Source organism: Telopea speciosissima, chromosome 6, assembly GCF_018873765.1.
Source record: "Telopea speciosissima isolate NSW1024214 ecotype Mountain lineage chromosome 6, Tspe_v1, whole genome shotgun sequence".
Classification (NCBI taxonomy): Eukaryota; Viridiplantae; Streptophyta; class Magnoliopsida; order Proteales; family Proteaceae; genus Telopea; species Telopea speciosissima.
In genome coordinates, this window is record NC_057921.1 from 35,866,453 (window position 1) to 35,894,386 (window position 27,934).

Sequence of the window (27,934 nt, forward strand, 5' to 3'; positions counted from 1 at the left end):
CTAGGGATTGGAAGAATTTTAAGTCCCTAAAAATCATGAACGGCCGGGGGGTCCAGGTGGAGAACTTTCACCAATACAATCTCTTTTCTAGGTTCAACATCTTGGGTTGGACCTCTATGTTGACCCCTACCGAGGCTTGTTATCCTAACTTGGTTCGATACTTTTATTGCAACTTGGGGCCATCTGGGGCACAAGAGTTTGGACTGTTGAGTAGGGTGAAGGGAGTGGATATCAATCTGACCACTTCTTCACTAGCAGAGATTTTGAGCATACCCAACTCAGGAGAGAGGGTTTACTACAAACCTAGGGTAGACATCTCTGAGACGTTTTCTTTGGAGACCAGGAGGCTGGTTTTCAAAGCTCTGACAGGATCACAGAACACACCTAAGTCTGAGGCTTCCTATAAGCCTAGTGCTAGAGTAATCAGTAGGTGTGTTACCTACAACATCTACCCCAAGGGCGGCAATAGGGGTAGCATCTCTATGATGAGGGCCTACATCACATACTGTTTCTGGGAGCTGGCAGAGGGGGTCCGATCATAAACCTCCCATACATTTTTCTCCAGGTTATGTTGTATCACGCACAGAACCCATCTGATGGGAACCTTCCATATGGGAAGTTCCTCACCTTGGTCTTTCAGCATTTTGGGGTGCCTTTTGAGGGTGATTACATGGAGAAAGATAGATCTAGGCCTATTGATAAGACCTCGATACTGAAGATGAAGGTGCCTAGAGAGGATCCACCAGAGGATGAGGAGCAGATAGAGGTGCATCAAAGGGATGAGGAGCTGGGGGAGGTGCAGGGTGGTGATGAGCATGATGAGGGGGTGTAGGGTGACATCGAGGGTATGCATGGAGAGGAGCAGGGTGTTGGTGTGCAGGATGTGGGTCAGGACAACTTTGAGGGTGTTGGCACACAGTACACGGACTTACCTGCCTATGAGGCGACAGGTGCCACCAGTTCTTAGGTTCCAGGGCCTTCTGAGTGGGCACAGATGATGTCACATTTCTAGGGCCTCAGTACCCAGCTTTCAGATCTGGCGACTAGGATGGACCGGGGCTTCACTTCATTGGAGAGCAGGGTAGGATCTGTTAAGCAGCGCTTAGATTTCTGGGACAGATTCTATCGTGTTGACTCATGCCAGGCACAGCCTCCTTCGAGCGACTTACCTCCAATAGAGTAGTTCTTCTGACTGGTGTTCATGTTACGTGGTCCTGACATATCTTTTTTTTTTAGCTTATGTACTTATCTCTGTTTTTTTTTTTTTTTTTTTCCTTTTGTGTTGGGTTTATATGTAGTTTTGTTTCTTCAGTTTATATAATTATTGAAGTAATACTTCCAATCAAACTTATGTAGTGGCTCAGCCACAATTGCCTTTAAATTTAATAGAAATTATGCATCCTTTAGTTAATTGCATTTACCTCCCCTGTAGTTTTTAGTTCTTACATGTTTTAATGTTATTAGCTTATTAACCCTAATCTGCATCCCATGAATGTAAGAAGAGCCTCAGGCTCTGATATCAAGCTCTGTCACACCCCAAACCACCCCCTGGGAGGACTAGGTAGGTGACCCGAATTACGCATCGGCAATCCGTCAAATCCCACAGATCTAGAAGCAGTTATTACATTCATGGGTTCACATTCATCTCATTACTGCAGGTAAGATCAGAGTGTTGTAGATAAACTACAATTATAATAGCAAAGAGGAAGCATAGCGATACAGGAAATGATGATAATATATACATACATGAGATTGTTCTGGTACATTTCCCAAACTACCCACCAACTGAAAAGGAAAGCTAACGAGAAACAAAACCAAAGAAAATACATACATATGTATATATACAGGGTGAACTGACTCAACCCCAAAAAGGAAGTAAGAAAACTACAGCTAAACCACAAGCAAGACGGGGATAAACTCCTAACAAAAGCAAAAAGGAGTCCCCAAGACAAAAAGCATCAAGAGCACTCTTCAACGGTCTTCATCAATGACCACCGAGAGTGCACGCATCATTGGCACTACCTCCGTCGGGGTCCACACCAATATCATCATAATAACCAGGGCTTTCCTCCTCGCAATGAGCCTCCATGCCACAACGGCATCGATCTGTAAAATCATCTAAAGCAAAACAATGTATAACAGAGTGTGAGCCCCACTAAGCTCGTGAGCAAAACATATCATCATGCGTGCAGGTGCAACCACAATCCACATGATCCTAGATGAAATGCAAGTCCAGATTATTTATTAGCCACCTAGCAATACAACTAAGTCAGGTCTATGCTACTACAATCCCCAATACATGTATCCCTGGTGTGGGCTTGGTTACCCCTTCCCGCGATACACCCATTGAGTTGTCGGAGAGGACCAGTCATCTCCCGCATTCATTCACTAAGGTCAGCCCGACCAGCCCTCTGTGATTAACCTGTAGGGCAATCCATCACATTTCTCATTTCTTTTTTTTTTTCTGGCATATAGCTCATAATCACCATTCCGGTGCAAACACATTTCTTTTCATTTCAAGTCTTTTCTTTTCTCATATACACATATGGTCACCCTCACAGGCATCCAACACCTTAACCCTTGTTGGCAAGGGTGCGTAGCACGGGTGATGAAACTCTAGCCCCATGTCTATATGGCATCGTATGAGTCAGGTGGTTTCAACCGCATCCCATACTATGGGCTACCACAGGCCTCATTTCCAAGCCGACTACGGCATCTAGTCTGACAATCACAATTATCAGATAAGATTCACAGTGTTGATCAATAGACAATCAATGTGTAATATTTGAATAATTGAGCAGAATTTAAATAACACAGCATTTATGATTTAAATTTAATAGCCGGTATAGCATCACAGTTACATGTACATATATGATAATATTTCACTCACCTGGGTTTGGTTCTAGGAACTCGGTTGCAAATTCAGTTCCAACCGTAGTCTGGTTGTTGACCTCGAGTGCGGGATCAAATCCTAGATGTAAATCAGAAATTATCATATTAAGTTTCCAATCTATCTCTGGTAGTCCTAGGGTTAACCTAAGCTCACTGGGTTGACCCACTGTTCAGTTGGTTCTCACTTGGAATTCTCTGGGCCTTGCACTGGGCCTTAGGTCTATGTCCCAGTGCATCATCCAGAGATGGTGGTCTAGGGGTAATATGGTCATTCTCAGTAATTGTACCTAACCCTAGGTCATAATAGGCTTACTGTGCTGTCCACAGCGTGGCAGTGCTGCAGGACCAAGCACAGGCAGGGTTTCCATCACCTGCAGGGCCCACTTGGGTTCCCAAGCATTCCCTATATAAGGATAGATGTGGGGAAGGGCATTTAGGTCATTTCCCAGCTTCCCACACTATTCCATGGCCATTGGGTGAGGTTCCCCAGATCAGAATGCCAAAACAGCAGTGTTTCACTCACTGGGCGATGGCTTTGGGCGTTGGGTGCATCGTCCAGAGTCTTCAAATCGACAAAGGGGTGAGATTCCAAGGTTGGTCTTCATGGGCAGTGATCAAATCATCACCCCATGCATGTTAGGGCATAAGGTGGCCCCTGGGGTGATCTACTTTTTGGTTCAAGTGGATTCCCCATTGGGCCCACCATTTAGCTGCCAGAGGCTGCCAGACAGCCCAGTGAATAGTATCACAAGGTTTTCCACTACAGCAGATCTGAATTTAGGCCACATACAGGGTTGTAAGCAGATGCAAAATGATGATCTTAGGTTGCTACCACCTAGGGCTTGGTCCTATGCAGCCAGGGCTTGCATCTAGGGTTCCAATCAGTCAAACAACTGAGCATCTGGCAGTGCAGCTGTGCACAGCCAGATTTTGGCTCCAAGAATAGCATATCAGACCTGTGAAATTTACTAAATACCTCAGATCTCCCATGCTCTATGCTTGCATGGCAGATCTGGAGCCATCCATAGCATTTCCCAGCTGCTCTGGGCTGCCAGAGAGCAAGAACACATCAACTGTATGAGTTTAAAAGTAGCAGCAGGTAGGAACAGTGTTGTTTATACCTGCCCAGGTCTGAGAACCTCGATCCCAAGCTTAGATGCAAGGCTACCACCCAATCCTTCCTTCTTCCCTTCCTTCTTTCTCTCTTTCCCTCTCTTTTCTCTGTTCTTTCTGTCCTTTTCTTTCACACGAAATGGGCAGTAGTACGAGCTCTAAATGAGCCCATGGTTCACCTATTTATAGGCCCAGCCCCCACTAGGGTCTGTTTGGCTGCTAAGGCCCCTTTTGAGAAAGAGTTTTTAAATTGGTTTTTAGTGATTCTGGGCACACTGGTGGGGTCCACAGTGAACCAAGGGTATGAGGTGGTCCCTCAGACTCCCCTCTATCTATGGAGGGTGCCTATGTCCATTATGGGTGGTCCCCACAATTTAAATCCAATAAAATATGTTGTTTTACCCAGTGGGGGACGTCTCTGGGCCTTGTCTGGATCACCCAGTGCCATCGCCCAGAGATTTTAGTAAGTTGAATCTCAGTGGGGCTTGCATAAGGGTTTGACCCTTGGCTAGGGCATTGTCCCCACATGCCATTTATAGGTTTTTACACACTTTTTCAGAGGTAGGTCCCACAGTTATGGGGAGGAGAGAGATTACCTGGAGTCCAGGCCATGCAACTGCAGGGGTCTGCTATCCACCTTCTGACGGGAAATTTACACATACCACCCCTGAGGTTTGATGAAAGGATATTTTTACCCCCCAGGTTTGGAAAATTCTGCGTACCCCCCTGAGGTTTGCAAACGGTAACAAATAAGCCCATTCCATCAATTCATGACTAACAGTGTTATAAACATAGGATGAAATGACAAAATTGCCCTTGCAGGACAAAAAAAAACACCTGCAACTCATCTTCCCCAAACGATTTGGGGAAGATGAGTTGCAGGTATCATGCCCTCTATCTATCGCTCTCTCAAGCTTTCCAACTTCTAAGTTTTGATTGCTTTTTAAGAACACAAAGTTGATACTCTCTGTTCGTTCTCATGAGCACAAATCAAATCAGATGATTCCATGTTAGGTACTTGACCAATACGCCAAAAGCTCCGAAGCTGATGGAACGCGTTAAATCAAACCCTTTAACCTATCCCATACTAGGCTGGCCCAATCTAGTGCCCATACACTATAGTGGACCCCATTAGGCACATAACAGACCACCATACTTTCGCAGTCGTCGTCCTCGGCGGCTCTCACTCTAGGTAGCTTTCACTCTGGCGGTAGGTAGCCCTTTCCAAGTGGCTTCACTCTGCTCCAAGGTTTTTGCCTAATGGGGCCCACTATAGTGTATGGGTACTAGATTGGGCCAGCCTAGTATGGGATAGGTTAAAGGGCTTGATTTAATGTGTTCCATCAGCTTCGGAGCTTTTGGTGTATTGGTCAAGTACCTAACATTTGGTATCAAAGCTGGGCACCAAGTCAAGGGTTCGAGTCACGGAAATGGCTACCTAGGAGAAGGGCTACCTGGAGTAGAGTGAAAGCCGTCAAGAAAGGGCTACCTGCCGCCAGGCAAAAACCTTGGAGCAGAGTGAAGCCGCTTGGAAAGGGCTACCTACCACCAGAGTGAAAGCTACCTAGAGTGAGAGCCGCCGAGGACGATGGCTGCGGAAGCGTGGTGGTATGTTATGTGCCTAATGGGGCCCACTATAGTGTATGGGCACTAGATTGGGCCAGCCTAGTATGGGATAGGTTAAAGGGCTTGATGTAACGCGTTCCATCAGAAAGTGGTGGTTTGTTATGTGCTTAATAGGGTCCACTATAATGTATGGGCACTAGATTGGGCCAGCCTAGTATGGGATAGGTTAAATGGCTTGATTTAACGCGTTCCATCAGCTTCGGAGCTTTTGGCGTATTAGTCAAGTACCTAACATTTGGTATCAGAGCTGGGCACCAGGTCAAGGGTTCGAGTCACGAAAATGGCTACCTAGGAGAAGGGCTACCTGGAGTAGAGTGAAAGCCATCAAGAAAGGGCTACCTGCCGCCAGGAAAAAACCTTAGAGCAGAGTGAAGCCGCTTGGAAAGGGCTACCTACCACCAGAGTGAAAGCTACCTAGAGTGAGAGCCATCGAGGACGACGGCTGCGGAAGCGTGGTGGTCTGTTATGTGCCTAATGGGGCCCACTATAGTGTATGGACACTAGATTGGGCCAGCCTAGTATGGGATAGGTTAAAGGGCTTGATTTAACGTGTTCCATCAGCTTCGGAGCTTTTGGCGTATTGGTCAAGTACCTAACATTCCAACCCTATTTTTTTGTCAAAACCCAATCCAGCTCATTTCCAAAATAGAAGCAATAAAAGAAACATCAATTTTATGACCATAAACGAAGCAGCCTAAAGGTATCTACAGTAACTGATAAGCTGCTACTCTGATAAAACCATAGACAAAACCAACAAAAATTCGATGTAGACAAGTTGGTCTACGTGCCAGTCCCATGGAAATTTGCATTTTCCTGTCTTCCATATCGACCACCTGTGGACACCAAGCTCCTGTAGCCGCTCCTTTGATACTTCTCTCTCTACTCTCACGTTGTAGAGCTCTTCTGGTGGCTTATCCACCTTCATCGCCCGTAATGTACCAATCGAGGTCCGCTGGGCGACGATGGCGCCATGAGACCCAGCCATTCTAACCTAACATTTTCAATTTAATTAGACTCTCAGAATTCTCCGACATCGTAGAAGAAACGACTATTTTCCAGTTCTCCTCCTAAAGATCTTACAAATCGTAGAAGAAGCGATTTTACAAGGGCATTGCGAAGCTATTTTGCAAATCCATGGTTTCTTTAGTGGCAATGGCTTGGGCTTCCTCTTTGATTCTTCTTTCAGGACCTGTGCAATTATAACCCAGTTATTGAAGATACGAAAATGGCAGAATTTGAAAGGACTTTGAACAGAGTATGTCCATAGTTAAAATCGATATTTATATTGCCCTAGAATTAATGGAGACTGCAAGATTTCCATAAAATTCGATTTTGAGGAGAAGGGAAGAGATTGGAATTGGTTTCTGCATAAAACCTGCAACTCATCTTCCCCAATCGATTTGAGGAAGACGATGATTGGGGAAGATGAGTTGCAAGTGTTAATTTTTTATCCTACAAGGGCAATTTTGTCATTTCATCCTATGTTTTTAACACTGTTAGTCATGAACTGACGGAATGGGCTTATTTGTTACCGTTTGCAAACCTCAGGGGGGTACGTAGAATTTTCCAAAATTGCGGGGTAACAATATCCTTTCATCAAACCTCAGGGGTGGTATGTGTAAATTTCCCCCTTTTGACAGGTATATAAGAGGACATGCACAGAGTTTCCTCATTGATCCAAGTCACTGGAGTGATGCTCCACAGTGTTCCTGGTTGCCTGGTCAGGGGTTCCTGTCCTTCAATCAAAATTCCAGCCAGTCAGGAGCAGGGTTTGACAGCAGTGGTATGGTACGCCTTAGTAGTATCGAACTTAGTTGGGCCTTTATTTATGCTAAATATCATTTAAGTAAATTTTTTGATAGTATTCATAAATAAATATTCCCCTATTTGAATATAATAAAATAGTTAAAAAATAAAAGGATAAAAGGATAAAAAGTCAACCCCCTAATTCAATAACAAAAACTGGATTTTTGACGATGTGAAATTCTCAAATTTTTAATACTGCAGTTTTTCTCAAATCTAAAAATTTCAAAAATCTTAATATGGTAAAAACATTGTTAAAAACCAAAAGAGCGCTAAGACATTCAATTTTTTTAGGGAAATTTTCATGGACACCCCCTATAAGTTAGTCGAAATGGACAAACGACATACCAAAAATGATCAAAATATCATAGACACCCTTTACTTTATCACTTTATTTCTACTTAGTCCACTCCGTTAGATCTGTGTAATTAAGTGATTGTTAACTCTTTTTAAATGGAAAAATTACGCTTACCGGCTTACCACAGGGTGAACTTCGCATAATACCCTAAGGTTAAAACCCCAAATATAAACACCATTCTCTCTCCATCGTCTTCCATGGTCCGAAGGCAGAAGAAGCAAGAATAGGGAAGGGGGCTTCTGCAATCGACACCATTTTCTCACTAGCTCGTATTCATCTTCTTCTTCCTTTTCTTTTTCTTCCTGATACATCCAAGATTCACCGAACCAGTCAGCGACCCGCTCCAGAACCAAGGAGAACCAACCGGGGGTCCCACCCGGGAGCGGCCTGCACCCAGGCGTCGGCCTCACCCAGGCGCGGCCTCACCCAGGCGTGGCCTCACACCCAGGTGCGACCTCTCACCTAGGCGCGGCCTCACCCAGGCGTGGGCCTCACCCAGGCCTGGCCTCTCACCTAGGCGCGGCCTCACCCAGGCGCGGCCTGCACCCAGGCGCGGCATCGAGGACGCAGATGTGATGTACACGGACAAGAGGCCGCTCATCTATGACCCAATCGTGTCACTACAGACTTATGTCACCATCAGGACTCTGGGCCACCGCTTAGAGGTCACGTCACCCAGACGGATTCAAGCACCAATGACGTTATCACCACACACGAGTATCTATCCACCAAGGATCTTGATACCACCAGGACACTCCCTCCCGCGGGGAGATGGCCAGTCAGGATAGAGCCCCGTTACCCAGGGCCTCTATCCACTCAACGGCACAATCGCCATCAAACTGGGACTCTCCACACCGTCATACACTACTATAAAAGGCAAGGTACACAACCCCATTGGGGGACATCAAAACTCATATTGAATAATCACTATTCATCTGTTTGCTCAAGAGATCTAACTTTGGCATCGGAGAGCCCTAGGCCGGAACCACACCGGTTCTCTCTGTTGACCCCTTGGTCCACTTGCAGGTGACGGCACTCACATGACCTCTCGACGATTTCTTGACGCAACACTTCCGTTTTTTGTTTCTCCATTTTCCCACCTTCCTGCACCGAAGCAGAAGTCATCATTTACTAACCCAGAAAGTGTTCGTGACTCCTTTAATGGCCGCATGAACAGCCTTTACGGCGGCGGCAGCGGAGGTGATGAAAATGTTGACATGAGGGCTTCAAGCTACATCACTTGTGTTCAAGAACGTTTTCGGTATGAACATGCTGATACAGATTAAAGGAACTATCAAGAGACGCAGTACTCCTCTTGATCATATCACCCAAGCTAGCTTATATAGCTTTATCCGATCACTTTCTCTCTTCTTTCTTTCCTGAGTTCATAAAATTGAATCTATTATTGGTTTAATTTGTGTAGATTAATAAGTGGTATCAGGGGACTTGGGTCCAATCTATGTTTTAGGTTCTGGTTTTTGCAAGCTCGCTATGTATATTGATGTTTCAACTAATTAATTAGATCTGTTCCAATTAATTACACTCAGTTAAGATGTTTATGACTAAAAGAAAGAGTTAGCAAACTAACGATCTTTCTAATTAAGGGCAGAGTGCAGGCAAAACTATGGTGTTGTGAGGCATTTGTGGATTTTCCCACCTTCCATTCATCTTCTTCTGCAACCGTTCACCTTTGCCTCCCCATTTTCTGATCTATTTTTCTGAGTACATTTGAAGCCATCCGAACTCCATGGAAGCTACTGGTTTCATCCATTGAAACCCCTACTGAAGATTCAAGTTGCTGTTGTTCTGGTTGAAGATTTGAAGAGCCATCCCAGCCCCTGCGATACTGTTTTCTGGCTGACCCTTGAAGACCTCTGATCTCCTAAGTTACTTGCCTGTTGCTGCCCATCTTTTGGGGATCAATCCACCATTCTGGCTGACCCTTGAAGATCGACCTCTTATCTCCGAAATTACTTACCTGTTGCTGACCCTTGAAGACCTCTGATCTCCTAAGTTACTTACCTGTTCCTTCCAATCCCTTGGCTGCATTTATTTCTCACTTTTTAGTCCCCATTTTTTAGGCCTGGGAGAAGACTTGGAAGTAGAGAAGGTCAGGGAGCGATGAGAGAGAGAGAATCAAAAGCTACTCATTTATCAGAGCTAGTGTTTCTCTGTTCTCACAGCCTCTGCCTCACACTCACACACTTATATTTTCTTTGTTTCACTTTCTGCAGGTGGATGGTGATTAGTTGGCGCAGGTGATGGTCGTCGGAGATGCAGTTGCCACAGTTGATTGTCATCGAAGCTGGAGTTGGCACAGGTGATGGTCGCCCAAGATCGTAATGCCGCAGTTCTCCACCGGGAAGAAGATGGAAGAAGGTTGTTTTTATTTAAATAACTATTGGGGTTAAAATGGACATTTCAACTTTGGGTGCTAACTGTGCTTAACATCAGGGAGAAGGTTGATATTTTGATAGTTTTTGAAGTGTCTGTGATATATATTAAACTTATAGGGGGTGTTCGTGAAATTTTTCTTTTTTTTTTAATATCCAAATTTTTTTTTTTATCAGAGCGATTTTGATAGCATTCACAAACACAAAATAAGGTTTGATCGAAATTTTTTTGATATCTAAAAAAATATTTTAATTCAGAGTGATTTTGATAACATTCACGCACACAAAATAAGGCTTGACCAGAACATAACTTCTTCAATATGAATTAGATTTAAGAAATCTTGGATTTGTTAGAAAGCTGGTTTTGTGCTCTACCTAATACAAAAAGACTCATGTAAAAATTAAAGTATTTGCTCAGTGAAACTTCTTAGAGAACAAGAACATTTCTTTAAATCAAAAGTAGTTTAATTACTTATAGATAAGATCATATTTTCTAAGAACAATATAAACCAAATGTGAGACTAGGTATATCAAGACAATGACCAATTCCAAGAATAACATAAACAAAATGTAGGTTTTGATTGTTTCAAGCCTTGCAAAACTTGCTTCTTTAGTTCTGATTTTTTTAGTTCTATGTTTATTTTTTATGACTTGATGTAGCATAATATTGATTTTTGATGACTTAATGTGGTTTAATGTTGATTTTTGATGATATAAGGTATATATTATAGCATACTAAATAATGTTAGAAAAGAGAGAAAATAAAAAATAACACTTGAGCACTTTGTTGCCTAAGCGCTTAGGCACCCTTTCACTACCTTGGGTCGCCTTGCCGCCTTGACAACTATGGCTCCTACTTTCTCTGGTACAGTTCTTCTCTGAGCTGGGGATGTCAACCAAGCTCTCCTTCCATCAAGCAATGGATGCAAGTAGGATTAAAAAGACGGGAGAGAATTGCACATGATAATGGATGTTATCCCTAAGAGTCTGGATTGGAATCATCATGCTTGTTTTCCTTATATTGTCGAAATAAACATTTGGGTTGGAATCTTCAAACCTGTTGCCCTTATATTGTCAAAATAAATACATCAAACGCCAATTCTGATTTTACTGAAACATTTGACCATAAAGACTAGAAAATAGACCAAAACGAATAAGAGGAAAGGCTACAAAAGGATGTACAAATACATCCTTTGACATACCACTTGACAGGGTTTTTAGCATCGACAACTTGGCTTTTACTAGCAACATATCTACGCTTGAAATCCTTTCTCTAGCAAGGCAAAATGTACTTGGAATGGAACCTCCCGCACATCATTATAGTTAAGAACACTCAATGCATGTCTACAAAGATATCCTTTAAAGTCAAACCAATTGCAATTCAGATGCGTCTAGGGACTGCCAGGGGGCATCCAAGGGTTGGGCTGTGCCGTACACATCCCGGCATGTGCCCAGTCTGCTATCGACATGTGTGCGGTACAACCCAACAGATTGATGCCCCTGGGCACTCCTTGGGCGCTGGACTCCCTGGAGAGGAGGTTAATCCCACATTGAGTTCTTGGTAGTTACCATCAGATTAACAGATTCTTTATTTTAAGAAAGGTTTCCAACCGAAGTGCTCTCAGAAAGAAGTCCAATTGAAGCAACTTTTCACTGCATGGTAGTGTCTAATGGGCCCAAATTTAGCAAACATGTACCATATCATCTTAACTACTAGATCAATTCGATTTTTATACCGCAACCTAATGGTTGCAATAGCGCAACTTTACCATTGCAATGATGAGTGAGGGATTATTGTTCTATTTGACCATAACTTTTTAGAAAATTGAAAGAAAAAACAATCATGAATTTGAAAACATTTCAAACACTTCATACTATCGGGGAGTAGTAATTATTTCATTTATATGATATATTACTCTAATTTGGATCCTCTACTGCCGAGCTGCTTGGCAGGACCATGCTGTCCAGGCAGGGGTAAGGCGGACATTACATGCAACATCATGTTCTGGACAGCACGGTTCTGCCTGGCAGCTCGGCAATAGAGGATCTGTAGACTATGACCGACTAGTAAGGAAGCAGAATTTGCCATGGCCCAAAAAAACAAAAAAAAAAAAAAGTTGCAGAGAAGCGTTAGCAAGGTATAAACGCAGTAATGCTTTATCCCTTTTCATAAATTTGTTGAGGGAAATTTTGTTTGTATACAAAATGTATGAATAATTTTTCCAAAAGATGCTGTTAACAACATCGATTGTGCACAAGTTGGGACTTTTGTTACAGAAACTTGTACACTGACTGACCCAAATGGTCTTAAAATTCTCTTCCGTTCGACCTTATGCGTATGTATCGAATCTCCCCATCCATGGTGGCTTGTCTGTCAAGAGTGCCGAGAAAGAAAACCTCCCCACCATCACCATTGACGAATCTTGCTAATCTTCTTCATCTACTTCATCGAAAGGAAGTGGCACCGTCTTGACAGCCCTGAACTTGCCGGCATTATTCAAATGCTCATTCTCCAACCTTGTTTGAATCAATCAAATTTTGTTCATGAGATCAAGTACGAAAGGTAAGAGTAACTGATGTTCAATTTAAAATTTTTTTTTTTTTTGAAGTTTAACAGTAAATGTCTAATTTGTAATCCCAGATTTTAATACCTGTAGAAATTCCATTGCCCTCGCCGGATCACTTCGAGGGCTGCTAAAAACAGCCCAGTTATTCTGTAATCCAAACCCCAAATGGGTGCGTGGACAACAGTTTGTAACCAAGCAAGCCTAAGCACAAAGTTAAGACCCTGCAAGACATAAAATTGTAGCTGTTTAATTGGATAAATTAAAAATTAAGAAACTTAAAACACCTTTTAATTCTGTAAATTACTTATATGTATAATCCTGTTATTGATCCATGACCCTTTGTGATCTCACCATTGCAATAGCCTTGATTGCAAATGAAAATTTCACATCTGAGAAGAATTACACTCTTTAAATTTCGAAAAATTTAATCGAAATCTAACTGACCATCTTGAGGAGGTTAGTTTGTCTGAAAGGCTAGTTGGTCTTTCAGACAGGGTCATTCCATAACTCTGCTTCTTCTTTTTTTGTCCATATTGGGTTATTATTGATCCGTGATGTCTTGCCTGCAAATTAACATAAATGGGTTGCAGTTGTGCCTAGAAATCGAATTGGTTGATATCTTCCCCTTAAAAATAAGGCTTTGAGTAGGCTCAGAGAAAGATAGATACTCATGAGTTGTGAAGATGGGTAAGGGAAATGTTTTAGTAATTCATAAATAGTAGCAAAGATGTATGTTCAAAACCCTCAACAATTCGAACGCAATAGGCTTAAGGGAACCATGTTATTAGTTAAAATAATTAAGGTTATAGAGGAGGTGAATTTGTGTGAATGGAGAGAAATATACCATGGAGAAGTAGTATATGAACTTTCTTCGAAGCATTAGTTCATTCCTTAGCCAAGGGTTGTTGGAGTGAAACTGGAGCAAACCCCAATCCTTTACAAAGTCCCAATACAATTGATATACAGTTGCAGCACTTGACATCACCACAACTAGACATAGCCATCCAATGCTTTTCTCTTTCTCATAAGCCACTTTGGCCCCTGCAGCCAACATGGCTGAAACATATTTGCCCAGATTCACAAGGTGACTGCTCTGTCCTTCATCAAACCATCTTCGAGCACACTGCATTCCCAATCAAAAGCAAATTTATACAAAAAATTGGTTTCAACACTTGCGTATGAGTTTTCAGTCATTGAAGGTACAATCCTGGATGTATTTGAAATGATTTACCTGCATTGCCCTCCAGTAGTAAGGCAGAAATGAAACAGCATAAGCCAGATCTCTGTAATGCTTGTTCCTGTTGCAAAACCCATAATCTTGAGTTTTATAGCTTCCAGTTATGTAGTAACATGTCACATACTCCAGGCTTCTAAGCATCGGCACCTATGAAATCATATATCTGATTGTTAGTATAAGTGAACAAATCATTTTATTAGTTGAACTGAATGATCATTTTAGAAAATAGATGGTAATGGACCTTAAATATGTCAAAACCTACCTGACTACAGAGTTGATCTGCCATGAAGAAGTCCAGCATGACAACCTGTGGGGGAAACAAAATGAATCAATTGGTTAAGAGACACAGCAATGTAAATTCAGCTCAGAATCTCACACAGTGTTCTTTTAAAAACAATCTTATCATGGATGTTGATGGTCATTTGAAGTATTAGGACTTGACAATACATTAATAATTTTGTAGGATGTCTCACTTTCACCATCATCAAATCAAGGTAATATCATGACAGGTGCAAACATAAAACTCCTAGTGTCTGTTAATGAACTCTGCAACTAATCTTCTTTTTATATTCCTGGCCTTCAGATCTTACCTTGTAAAGAGGTGACAAAATGATGTTCCTTATCACTCGGATGAATCGGCAGCGGCTTGAGCGGTAGAAAATGTTGAAAGGGCACACCAGCAACAGTAAGAAGATCTGTACACACAGAAGAGAATTGAATTCAATGTTTTTATTTTATTTTCATTACCCTTTTATGTACATAGAAAATGTAAGCAATAGAAAGGTGTGTTCTTTCTTATGATTGATGAAAGCAAGAAACTGTATACTCTGTAAATTTGCCCTATCAATGGCAACTTTCTTTGAACAGAGAAAATCAATATGTACCATACACTCAATAAACCAACCCTTTTGAAGTGTAATTATTTGTTTCATGCCTCCCACTGCTAGGATGGATGATCAGAGATATCCAATTTGTGGATTTTTTTTGAAGTCAATATTGATTTCCCTAATAGGCCTGATATGATTAATTACAACCTCTACAATGTCTTGTATTACACACTGGTAGATGACCCATGCTTTACAGTTTTCTTACTTTTGAAATTCAGACTTGGTCCTCACAGACTTTAGGAAAGAAAGTTTCATCACAGTTCATCATATATCAATAAGATTCTAAAAAACCAAAGAATTACCAGCAAGAGAAGGCCGGGGATTGCTTGAACATGAGTCGACGAATGCCCTTTTGCAACAAGGGACAAATGTATAAACAGTACTCCCACTACTGCAGTCATACATGTGGTACAAATCAAGAATACTTCTCTGTACTTGAGTTCTTTGGTGGGAGCCAGTTCAAAGATGAAACTATGGTTTATACGAGCTTTTCTCCACATGAAAATGTTGCAACCATAAAGAAAGAAATGTAGAAACAGTAGGCTGAACATACTGCAAACAAGTAATGAAGAAGCATTAATAGTATATAACAACAGTAACATAACACCCATAGGACAAAGAATAACAAGAAAATGTTTTCAGGGTACTTACCTAAGCACAGGGTAAACAGTTTCCATGTACACTGTGTTTGGTTGCTGCTTGTACATCCCTGTAATATGTGCCATGATGACATAACCCGCAAATAGCACCATTAAACATCCAGTGAAGAGCCCTAATAAGGTATAAGAGTTTTCAATTAGAAATGCATATTAACATTTAATTACAGATTATTATCTAGTTATCATTTAGATTATAATTACCATAAATTGGAGCAAAGCCCAAACACTTATTTCTGGGCTTTGAGGTTCAGTCCATCAAGAATGTTTTTTGAGCCTTAAAAATGGTATTGGACTGATATGGTCCCACTGCTTTATAACCCACCAAAAAATGTTGATCTGGTAAAGCAGTTTTAAGCAACAGCATTGTGGCACACCTATTGGCCTCTTTAAGCAAGGCATTGTGGGCACCTATTAGCATATTTGCCATAACTTTGTTGCAGCAAAAGTGAAACTTAGCTCTCCACTAAAATGGAATAGAGAACAAAAAGGATCTTAAAAATTCTGACTTGTTGATATTCCATGTAATATCATGCTTTATAAATTACTAGTACAACTTTATCAAAAAAACTTAAGAATGGAAAGTTGAGGCTTTCTTTGAAGCATTCTTATTTTTATTAGCAAAGTTATTAGGATAAAAGATAATCACCAATGAAGAAGGTCACAGCATGTGATTCTTTTCGTTGATGCGGTTTTAGGTACTTCATTGCTTTTCGTTTGTCATCTTCAGCGAAATGTTTAACAAACAGCTCCTCAACCTCATCAGCTAGCTTGACCACCTGTAATAATCAGTTAGTTTAATTAAAAATTTCTAATGGTTAATTCAATTTTAATTACCTTTTTTTTTGGCTCAAAAGTAAATATTGTGTGAGACAAGCGTATCTAAATTAGATATCTATAAATCTATGACCATCCAATTAATGGATTGGACGCTGTCGGAACGCGGGGTGCAACATGTCCCATCTAAGTTTCCCATTACATTAAAGATCATATGATTTGATGTTCTTTGTCATCAGAACACTTTCCAATCATGAAGTTTAGACTCAGGTGTTCATGCCCATATGGCCCAGTTTGATCATTAGTTGCTTATGAATGCTATGCAAGAAGAAAAATTTTCACAAAGTAGTTTTTGATCAAGTTTAATTACCTTGTCTGTGCTATTGAAATAGGAGCTCTCAACTACTTTCAGATAAATTGGTAGGACTTGTTTCCCAGTAACCTGAAAGTAAAAAAGTAAAGATATTACTTTCACACTTTATAAACCAAAATTTCAACTTTCTATGATTGTAACTGATGAGCAATTAACAGTGCCTTACTTTGTCAAATTTCTTCAATATCTTGACAAAAGCAAGCATGTTCAAGTGCCTGCAGCATCATACACCACAATCATATACAGAATTAGTCCTTTGTTGTGACCTTTTTTTGTTTTTTCTTCTTCTTCTTAATGGCCATTAAAACAAAGAAAAGTTGAAGAAAACAAAAGTTGTTTCATCATGTATACCTGTAAGTTTTGAGATAACCTAATCCTTTATAGAGCTCAGTGAAAGCTCCCCTAATCATCTTCTCCGCGTGATGCAACTTTGATTTGTTGATTTGCAGTTTATTTCCTTCTGGGCTGCATTTCTTGGACTGGTTAACCAAATCTTCCCAAACCAGGTAAGTGATTGCAGAGAGAGTACGAGATGGCGTCGTTAAGGGGATGTTAATTCTCACATTCTTTCCTTGACAATTGATCACTTTTCCTGAAAGGGACCTCATCTTCCCATCCTCTTTTCTCATCTTGTTGGATTTCCCTATCTCTTCTGATCTTGAGGAGTCTGATAATTGTGAGTCATTCCTTTCAAACTCAGCTATGGAGCTGTCTTGAAGCTGTTCTTGTTCTTGTTCTGTTGTGTCCTTAACACACTCTTCATCTTCAACCAAGGAAAAACAAATTAAAGAAGAGATTTAGTAAAGTATTAATTATTACTATTAAACAATATATATGACCCTTATTTAACTATAAATGTGTACATGCACACGTGTGAACAGAACACACATAATGATATATCTTAAGAAGAACTTTTGTATGACAAGAGAAAGTTTTAAAAAATGTACCACAAGAGATTGTGCAAGAGATTGAGGGATCCTCCTTTGAATCCTGAGAAGAAGAACCTTTCCCTTTCTGTTGTCTAAGTGCAGTTTTGAGTTCAATGAGAATGTCCATCTGCTTATTCAATGACTCTCCTCTTTCTATGAACTCTTTCTCTTTTGCCTTGTAAAATTGATTCACTTTGTTAAGCTGAAGGTCCAATTGTGCAAAGAATTCTTTCGCAGCATCTGTATCAGTGGCGAATTGCTCCAACAATTCGGTTTCGTACATGTCTCCCTTACTAGATGAAGAGGACAGTTTCTTATGAACCTAGTAGTCATATAAACATAAAATCACATTCAACATAGATGCAAATTGAAACAAAAAATAAGAGAAAGAGGGGACAGTAATTAAGTATGTACTTGAATCACTTCATGGTCTCTATGTTGATGGCAACATAAGGAAAACTTGCAAAGAGTTTGACATAATGAGCTCTTTTTGGGTTTGGTAGATGGGTTGTTGTCATTGGTAAGAAGATGGATTTTCTTGAGATCTTTTTTGAGTTGCCAATAATCAACAAAAGCTTCTTTCCATTCAGGAACAAGCTGACCTTCAAATTGCTTAGAAAACTTCATCTTTGCTATTTTTTTTAAAAAAAAAAAAACTTTAAGAGAGAGAGAGGGAGATTTGCAGAGAAGGGTTCTAGGTAGATGGAGTGTGCAGTGTTGTTGTGATATATGGAGAGGTGTTTCAAATGAAGGCCATGATCAGATTATTTATGGGTGATGAAAAGGAAAGTGATTGATGTTAGCTTGTACTGATGCTTGACAGCACATACTGAAAAATATCCTTTGCACTTATATTATACTCCCACCCACATGGATGGTACGGTTGCAAGGTTCGCCGGTAAAAGGGAACTCAATTGCCGCCGGCCAACATGTTGTCATCAACATATATTGAAAAAAAAATAAAAGAGAAAAGCTAAAAAAGGCTATTCATGTGGGTCCATATCCAAATTAAAAAAACAAAAGCAAATAAAAATTGGGATTCCTTGCATTTTTTTGGTCTTATTGTAATAACTGTCAACTTATATTACAATTTGCTAGCTGCTACTAAGAACTCCAACATTACAATTCCTAGCTGTTACTAAGAACACCAACAAGAGTATTGGAGTTCTTAGTTATTGTGGAGGGGTATTCTTGTCATTTAAAGTTTTGAAGCCCCCCCCTTCATATGGGTTTACTATCAGAGCGTAGAGTTTATATTGATTGGCTAGTTCTTACACAATATATCATACAAACTTTTCCCTATTCTGGGAGAGGGTTCCCTACACTGCTTGAGTGCAGTTTTGGGCAAATAAAGGAACCCCTTGACTATGTTTGGAAGTCAAGAAAAGAAAAAATTCAAAAATTTGAATTTGAAGATAGAGATAGACACATAAATCAATCATTATGTCATCATAATTTTTGTCTTTTATGTTTTTACTTTTCTTTTTTTGATTTTCAAACATAGTCTTATTAGGAATCGGACAAAAGAGGTTGGGGCGTTAATGACATATCACCCCCTCACGTGAACAGTGATATATGAGGGGGATGTGCAATTTCATTTTTGAATTGACGTTGTACAAAACCTTTTCCCCTTATCCCTATTACTTATTAGACCAAATTCTCCACTAATTTGAAAACAGCAAAAAGCAATCAATTAAATTGTTTCCCCACTAAGTTAGCTTCTTAATTAACCTTAGGGCTTAATGGCTTATGCTAAAGGGTGGGGGGGGTGGGGGGGGAGTCTTAAAATGTTTTCTTCCATGGATGTATTTGTTTGAGATATTAATTACTCTCTATCCTTCTTTTCCTTCCCCTTAAACAGAAATTTAATTACATAACAGATGCTAAAAAATAACTTAGGGAACCATAAAGTATAAATTAGTGGGAGGAGTTGGAAGGTGGAGAGATTGTCCTGCAACAAAATTCCTGGTATCATAAAAGAAGCTCCTCATACTTTCTATATGAATATATTCTGTGGTTAGGTAAAAAATTTTTTTTCAAATTATTATGATTTATGAGGACTCATTTCAATTGTACTACGTACTGAATGATTCTTATAAACTACGGGAAATTTAAGATATTCGAGAAAATCATCCGTGGGTATTGAGCAAAAGAACATAAATTTTTAATTAAAATGGCTCCCATTGGCTTATAGGACAATTTTACTCATAACCTTCTTCGGATATGTGAAAACTGTTGGCAAAATTTGAACAATACTGAACAAAAGAAAAAAATTTACAGATATCTTCTTAGGGTTTATATTAAAAAACAATTCATCACATTTGAAGAAGAATGAATAAAAATAAGCTCCTCATACCTTTTCTAGATGCATATATTCTGTAGTTAGGTACACTAATTTTTAAATAATTGCAATTTATGAAAAATCATTTTGATTGTACGTTGAATGAATCTTATAGATTACGAAAATTGAAAGATATTCGCGAAAATCACTAATTAGTGGGCTTTGAGAGAACATAAATTTTTTTTTTTAAATTACACTGTCTCCTTCCATCCTTCCATCTTATTGTACAATTTTCTTCATAATCTTCTTTTTGGATCTTTGGATATGCAAGTACTATTGGCCACATTTGAAGAGAATAGAGAACAAAAACATCTCTTTTTTATTTTTCTTATTATCATCTCCATATGAAGAAGATAAGATAATAAGAAATTGAAATTAATAATAAATGAATCATAATTTTGCTAGTAGCAGCTGTTGGAAAGTTTCATGTTCGATTATTCTTTTGTTCCAAGTCCACCCACCACCACCTTCCCGCCAACTTGTGAAAATGAAAACCCTAAATACAAACTCAACTCCTCAAATAAATTCAAAAAATCCTTAGCAATTGTTGTGTCCCCCTTATCTTTACATGCCCCCCCCCCCCCTTCTCTCTCTTTCCCCTTACTTTTCTCCAAAGTCATGAATTGAGACATCAACATTATCATTGCGGAAAATTGACAATGTGACCTAAGGAGGCTGACTCAAACACACATGCACAAGCTAAGATTTTATATGTGGATTTGTTTGTTTTCTTCATTATTTCTCGTCTCTTTTATATAAATATATATATTCTCTTATCTTAAATATTTAATTACTATTCAATTATAATATGGTATCATAAAACATCTATTATAACTATCACTTTGATATTTTTAAGTTCAAGATGATGATCTTGATCGATCATGCCATTTTTCTTTGTTCAATCTCACATTCTCGGTTGCATGTGACATATGGTGATTACATGTAAAATTCTAAATACGTCACAAAATAAGTTCTCCAACCTATAAAAGTGTGAAACAAAACAAATGTACCATGAAACAAATTCTAGATACGTCATAAAATAAGTTCTCCGACATATAAAAGTACGAAACAAAACAAATGTACCACAAAACGAATGCGATTGATCAGAAGTATATATATCAATCATCTAATTTCATAGTTATTCTTGAAGTGATTCAAATTTTTAAAATTCGATACCATTTTCCTTTAATCTTTTCGTCGTTCTTATGTTTTCTTATTAAGAGGGTTGGAAAGAAACATTATGTACATGTACTCAACGAAACGTGTTTAATTCATTAATAATCACGAGAATGCATCTGATGAAATCTATTACATCCTAATTAAGCAATTCTAAAAATCCTCATGCAAATCTCATAGGATTTTTTTTTTTTAATACCATCCATGTAAAAACTTTAATATTGTGATTAAGCTTATTCACAAAGGACAAGTCCTAAATTAATCTAACTGATGATACTATTTTTCTCCTTTTTTGTTTACTTTGTTCCCTTTATTTCTTCACATATTACTTTTGGGAAACATCTTTTTCCACGTGGAATTTCAGATATTAGGGAGAATAGGAGCATAGGAATCTAAGAGTTCTCTTTAATTCCACTAAACCAATCACGAGCTCTATAATTGATGGTGTGACTCGGATGGCATTTTTGGGTGCGCATACCCTTGGCCACGCACCTCTCTTTCTCCTGTCTTCTCTTCTTCCCCTTCTTGGTGTTTTCTTAAGACATAAATATATTCATTCATTGATTACATTATCCTTTTATATATGCTCTACTAGCTTAGCTTAATGGGAGGAATTAATTAATTAATTCTTATATTAATCATTTTAGACTAATTAGTGATCTAAATTCTAAACCCTTATTCCTAAAACATCCAATTAATTAATTAATCATACATATACATGCATGCATTTAGATGGTTAGTGGAGTTAATTTATACAAAAAGATTAGAATTAGTGTCATTTGGTTGATTTGCAATAAAAAAATAGATGCCTTGTGTCTATATAGAAATTATAATTAGAACCATTATATAATTAGATTATATGATAAGGAAAAGATGATGATTCTGAGCATAAGATGCTGGATTTTGATTCCATTGAAATGCCTTAATTTGTTGCCATATGCACTTATCAAGGACGAATATCCCACTTTAGTGAAGAAAAAAATCCATGTTCTCTTCTTACTTTAAAATGAATCCAAATCCATTCCCTCACTTCTCTGTCTAGCCTATCTTGACTCAATTTGGTCTTAGAACATGTATAATTTGATAAGGGTTTCCACAAATTTTGCATATTTTCTTTGTGCCATTTAGTACTACTACTACATTAGATCTTAGCCACCTTAGATTAATCCCAAGTATATGCCCTAACTTTGCATCTTTCAAGTGTAACCATTCCGTGGTTTTCGGAACAACAATATGGAATTCTGATGCTCTCAAGATTACTGCTTCATTGAAGGAACAAATCAGAACCACCCAAATCTCTAGCTAGTGAATGAAGAGAGGGTAGGGGTGGAGGGGGGGGGATCTCCCGATCGAATTTGTACGATATGTCGCGCTTTAATATTCATATAGAGTTTATCATTTAACATTAATAATCATCATAATGTTAGTTGCTTGTTAAGGAAGGTTTTGAAATGAGTCACTAGGTTCACTCTCTATCATCTATAGACATATGTTTAGATCATGTAACATTCTTGGTATGTTCCTTCCTTCTTAAGGAAAATAAATGAAGAACAATGAAAAGCCCTAGAAAGTATAATCCATCCATAACATGTATATGCCTGATACAAAGTTTCTTTCTCAAGTTACACTGTGATATAGGATAAGGTTTCAGTTTCTTTGATCTTGGCCTATTCTTTTTCATTTAGGAACAGGAAAGGAATATATAAATTTTGCAGGAAAGATCTTAAAAGTAATTAGACAATCAGAAGAGGAGCTTTACCTTAAAGGCTAAGGCCCTACCTATTGCAGAGAAGTGGTTACAGCTTATAACTTAAATTCTATACCTTCTCCTTGTGCAGATAACTAGTTGATACCCTAATAAATGAGTCTAGATCCAGATGTGCAACTATACATCTGCCCATATATAGTGTGGAAGTATCTTAGAATATGTTCCTAAATACGTCCATGTATATTAATGATAATGGGAGAGGGTTTCCCATGCTGCCAGTGTGGGAAAGAATCTGCACGCCATACCAATGGCTGTTTTGAAAAAGGTATCGTTCAAATGGAGCCCACATATTCAAAATAGAACAGAGAAATAATATAAAAAAAAATCCACGTGAGAAGAAAATTACACTCTGGCAGCGTGACAATCTTTTTTCCCAATGATAATTGATACGCCCAAAAATAGCCAACCAACAAGCGGCCGACACATGGCAGGATCTTATCAAGTAACCTACTAGAAGGGCAACGTGACACATGTCACGAGCCCATGTCACGAAGCTTGCCTTGGGGGCAACCAACCAATTCAGAGCATGACTCAAAGAGCAGTTAAAACCAATAGCGCATAAGAGAAGATTCTGTTCCCCACTAGGGAACATCCCCCCCCTCATTAAGGGGAATAACCAACTCCATTCTGCCACGCGTCAGACAATGGAGGGAAGGAAGACTCCTAACCGCCTCGATAATCGTGTCAAGTATAAAAGGGAAGAGGGTATTCTGATTACCTTCTACTTATTGCTCTCTCCGTACCCCTCTGATCAACTTATCTGTGCACCAGACTGACTTTGGCATCGGAGAGTCCCCCCTCGGAGTCTGCTCCAGGTCTATTCTTTGTCCTTTTCTCCCCTTGCAGGTCGCACACGTCACCAGGAGGCTTTTCGGAGACAACATATTGGCGCCCATCGTGGGGCCCTAAGAGAGAGTAAGATGAACTGAACACAATGGTGAAAACGAGGAACAAAGGAAAATCCACCCACGGAAAGGACTTGGCTGAGCAAAGCCAACACACCCCGCACTCGAAACCAAGTGTCCAGCGCACCCGCTCACCAATGCCACGCGGCTCCAATCCGGCTAAAGGATCACAGAGTCGCGCCTTTGCGCGACTAGGTAGAGATCAAGGTTGGGCTGGACAATAGCAGAATCAGCTCGACCTTCAGGCCCCTGTTACTCAAGGGCAATTCCTGGCCCTCCAGAAAGAACTTCAAAAAATCGCCTAGGCACTCCAGCAGGCATCCCCAATTAATGTTCAAAAACAAAATCTTGGCCTCATCCCACCGCCTATAACACGAGATGACGCCAGTAAACATAGTAGCTCGGGGTCAGGCAATTCAGAGCAAGACCCTCATCATCGGTGAGGGCGCAAACGCCAGAAGCAGGACAACGAAAACCAGGAAGTACATTCGAAGTCGACTCCCGTCGACCCCTGCGGCAAAGCTACCACCGAGGATGACCTTGGTAAGCAGATGATGGAACTACAAGAACAATTTAACAAGATCTTGCTTAGGCAAGATGACGATGAGAAACCTATTTTCTCTGGCACGATGGCGCTTACAGACGAGATCATGAATATTCGATTTCCCAAGGAGTTAAAGATGCCAACGTTGGAAAACTACGATGGGACAACGGATCTGGTGTAGAACCTGGAGGGATTCAACTCCTTCATGGCCCTTTGTGGAGCTTCGGACCCCATCATGTGTGGGGCCTTCCCTATGACCCTGAGTAAGGCAACCAGGACGTGGTTCAACCGTTTGGAACCTAAGTCGATCAAGAAAATACCGGTGAACCACGTCCTGGTTGCCTTACTCAGGGTACAACCTTCGCTATAAGAAAATAGAGGTTGAAGACTTAGACCCTTAGGTGAAGCAGAGGACTGGGTCTCTTAGGTCATACCTTACTAGATTCAACCAGGTGAAACTAGAGGTTGAAGACTTAGACCCTGCGGTCGAATTCACCGCCCTTCTGTCCGGGATCGGTGATAAAGATCTCAACTAGGAGCTCTGCAAGAAGCAACTCGGCAACCTCGCCAAGCTACAAGAGCATTGCGAAGAGTATATGAATGCTCTGGAATCCCTGGAGGCCAAAATGGAGAACCAGGAAGGACGATTTGAGAAGAAAAGACATAAGAGAGAGGGGAATGAATTTCACAATAAAGGGTGGAAGAGGCGATGATCTAAGAGCCCTCTAAAACAGTTTGAGCAATATACACCGCTCACCCACTAAAAGTTCGACATCCTAATGCAGATCGAGAACAAGAAGTTCGTCAAGTGGCCGCCGCAGATGGGTAGGCATCCCGAAAGGCGAAACTCGGATAAGTTCTGTAGGTTTCACAATGACAACGGCCACAACATAGATGAGTGTGAACATCTCAAGGGAGAAATTGAGAGCCTCATCCACTACCTTGGCAGTTATATTGATAATCGGAGAGACAGAACCAACACAGACAATAGGGCCCCTCAAGATCGTCGTGGCCAATGAAAAGAGAGAGATCCTAGGTCGCCCAAGGAAGAACAACCAAACAATCAAGCCGGAGAAGACACACCAACAAGGGTAATAGCAATAATCTAAGATAGACCCGCAGCTATCAAAAGCTCATCCTCAGGTCAGAAGTCTCAAACTTGAGGAACCAAAGCAAGCCCAATTGGGAAGGACTTGATAGAGTTACCAGAATGGCCCACCAAGATATTGACCATCTGAAAACTCTGGGGGGCAAGGAGGTACACCTACAAAGAAACACGAAGAACTTAAGTATTACCAATAGTCATTTAGTTTCGTTCAATCATAGGTGTTCAATTTGTACTTTCAAATTCAAATTTAATGAAACTGGTTTAGTTCGACAAGTTGATGTTCAAACGTTACTCATTATATAAGCTAGGTGAATGAGATAAGGTGACACCACGGCGAAACCTCAAGGCACCAAGCTGAGGTGACACCACGGCCAAATCCCTAAGGCATCCAAGCCGAGGTAACACCATGGCGAAACCTCCAGGCACTAAGCCGAGGTGAATAAGCTGAGGTGACACCACAGTGAAACCTCTAGGCACCAAGCCAAGGTGGCACCCCATCCATCTCGCCCCATTTGGCATTAAGCTAAGGTGAATGAGCCGATGTAGTACCCCATCCCTCTCAGCCCATTCGACATCAAGCTGAGGTGAATGAGCCAATGTAGCACCCAATCAGGCTCACCCCATCCGGCATTAAGCTGAGGTGGCACCACATCCAACATCAAGCTGAGGTGGCACCCCATCTGGCTCACCCCATTCGGCATTAAGTCGAGGTGAACGGGCTGAGGTGACACCCCATGCGGCTCACCTCATCTGGCATCAAGCTGAGGTGACACCCCATCCGACTCACTCCATCCGGTATCAATCCAAGGTGAACGGGTCGAGGTGACACCCCATAGGACTCACCCCATCTAGCATTAAGCCAAGGTAAACGAGCTGAGGTGGCATCCCATCTGGCGTCAAGCTGAGGTAAACAGGCCGAGGTGACACCCCATCCGGCATGAATCTGTGGTGAACGGGTCAAGGTGACACCCCATCTGGCATTAAGCTGCGGTAAACGAGCCGAGATGGCACCCCATCTGCATTAAGTCACACTGATTGGACATCCCAAGCAGGGTCGACATTGCACCTCTTCACATTCCTAATTAGTGTTAACTTCCCTAATTAAACTTTTAAATTCATCGCATTAATGAAGCCAAGCGATGCAAACAACGAGGTGCCACACCACGTCAGCTCGAGACAAAGCTTGCCGGTTTGGACACGCCCAACCTTGCGGACAACTAGAACGTGTCGAGCAGGTCTGCTCGGCTATGCCCAGCCTTGCAGACTTCCAAAACGTGCCAAGCAGGTCTGCCCGACCATGCCCAGTGCCGCAGACGACCAGAATGCATCGGGCAGGTCTGCCCGACCACCAGGGCTGCAAACTGCCAGAACGCGCTGAGCAGGTCTGCCTGGCCACGCCCAACTCCGCGGACGGCCAGAACATGTCGAGCAAGCCTGCCCAACCATGCCCAATGCCGTAGACGGGCAGAACCTGCCGGGCAGAACCTGACCGGCAGATGCTGACGAACAGAACCTGACAGGCAGAACTTGAACTTGATGGGCAGAGCCTGACAAGCAGAATCCGACGAGCAGAACCTGACAGGCAGAACCCGACGGGTAGAACATGATGGGTAGAACCCGACGGGCCACTTAGACGACAGAGTTGACAAAAGAAAAAACTACTCCCTTACACACATTCGGTGTTTAAGGGAGTGTGGAGCATCTGATACGCCCAAAAATAGCCAACCAACAAGCGGTCGAAACGTGGCAGGATCTTATCAAGTAACCCACTAGAAGGACAACGTGACACGTGTCACGAAGCTTGCCTTGGGGGGTAAGCAATCGATTTAGGGCATGACTCAAAGAGCAGTTAAAACCAACAACGCATAAGAGAAGATTTTGTTCCCCACTAGGGAACATCCCCCCACATGAAGGGGAATAACCAACTCCACTCCGCCACACGTCAGACAATGGAGGGAAGGAAGACTCCCAACTGCCTCGATAACTGTACCAGGTATAAAAGGGAAGAGGGGACCCCTGTACGGTATTCTAACTACTTTCTACTTACTGCTTTCTCCGTACCTCTTTGATCAACTTATCTGTGAGCCAGGCTGACTTTGGCATCAGAGAGTCCCCCCTCAGAGTCTGCTTCGGGTTTCTTCTTTGTCCTTTTCTCCCCTTGCAGGTCGCACACGTCACTAGGTAGCTTTTCGGTGACAACAATAATAGTTCTCAATATATATTCAGAGACTTATACCTTAGTTCTATCGAGCATTAATTGGGGGGCGGGAGTAGAGAGACCATCATAGAAAATCTGATGAGTTTTTGCTTTAGATAGGATTTAAAATAGAAATTTAACTTGATAATTGAAATAGGGGTGTAATTTAGTGTTATCTACTTCAATTGGGGGGGGGTGTAGAGAGACAATTTTTCTTAACCATAATGTCAAGATTTGCCAACTTATAACTATAGTTTCTAGAGATAATTTGGATAAATTGGTAC

At 40.9% G+C, this 27,934-nt stretch overlaps 1 protein-coding gene and 1 long non-coding RNA gene across 2 annotated transcripts; one reads left to right on the forward strand and one right to left on the reverse strand.

Annotated features, from left to right (window-relative positions):
* The first annotated feature begins 6,433 nt into the window (after positions 1–6,433).
* LOC122666305 lies at positions 6,434–27,922 on the forward strand. Its single transcript, XR_006333525.1, has 3 exons — positions 6,434–6,561; positions 22,444–22,448; positions 27,912–27,922. It is a non-coding gene; the product is annotated as an uncharacterized LOC122666305 (long non-coding RNA).
* LOC122666304 (phosphate transporter PHO1 homolog 1) lies at positions 12,329–18,354 on the reverse strand. The gene is made up of 14 exons (XM_043862498.1): positions 18,026–18,354; positions 17,630–17,933; positions 17,034–17,445; positions 16,849–16,897; positions 16,680–16,751; positions 16,182–16,311; positions 15,528–15,648; positions 15,179–15,428; positions 14,580–14,684; positions 14,252–14,296; positions 13,984–14,136; positions 13,597–13,875; positions 12,837–12,973; positions 12,329–12,702 (listed from the first exon to the last, which is right to left on the reverse strand). Exons 1-14 carry the CDS (start codon positions 18,236–18,238, stop codon positions 12,612–12,614), a joined length of 2,361 nt encoding a protein of 786 aa, XP_043718433.1. The 5' UTR covers positions 18,239–18,354; the 3' UTR covers positions 12,329–12,611.
* Positions 27,923–27,934: the final 12 nt, after the last annotated feature.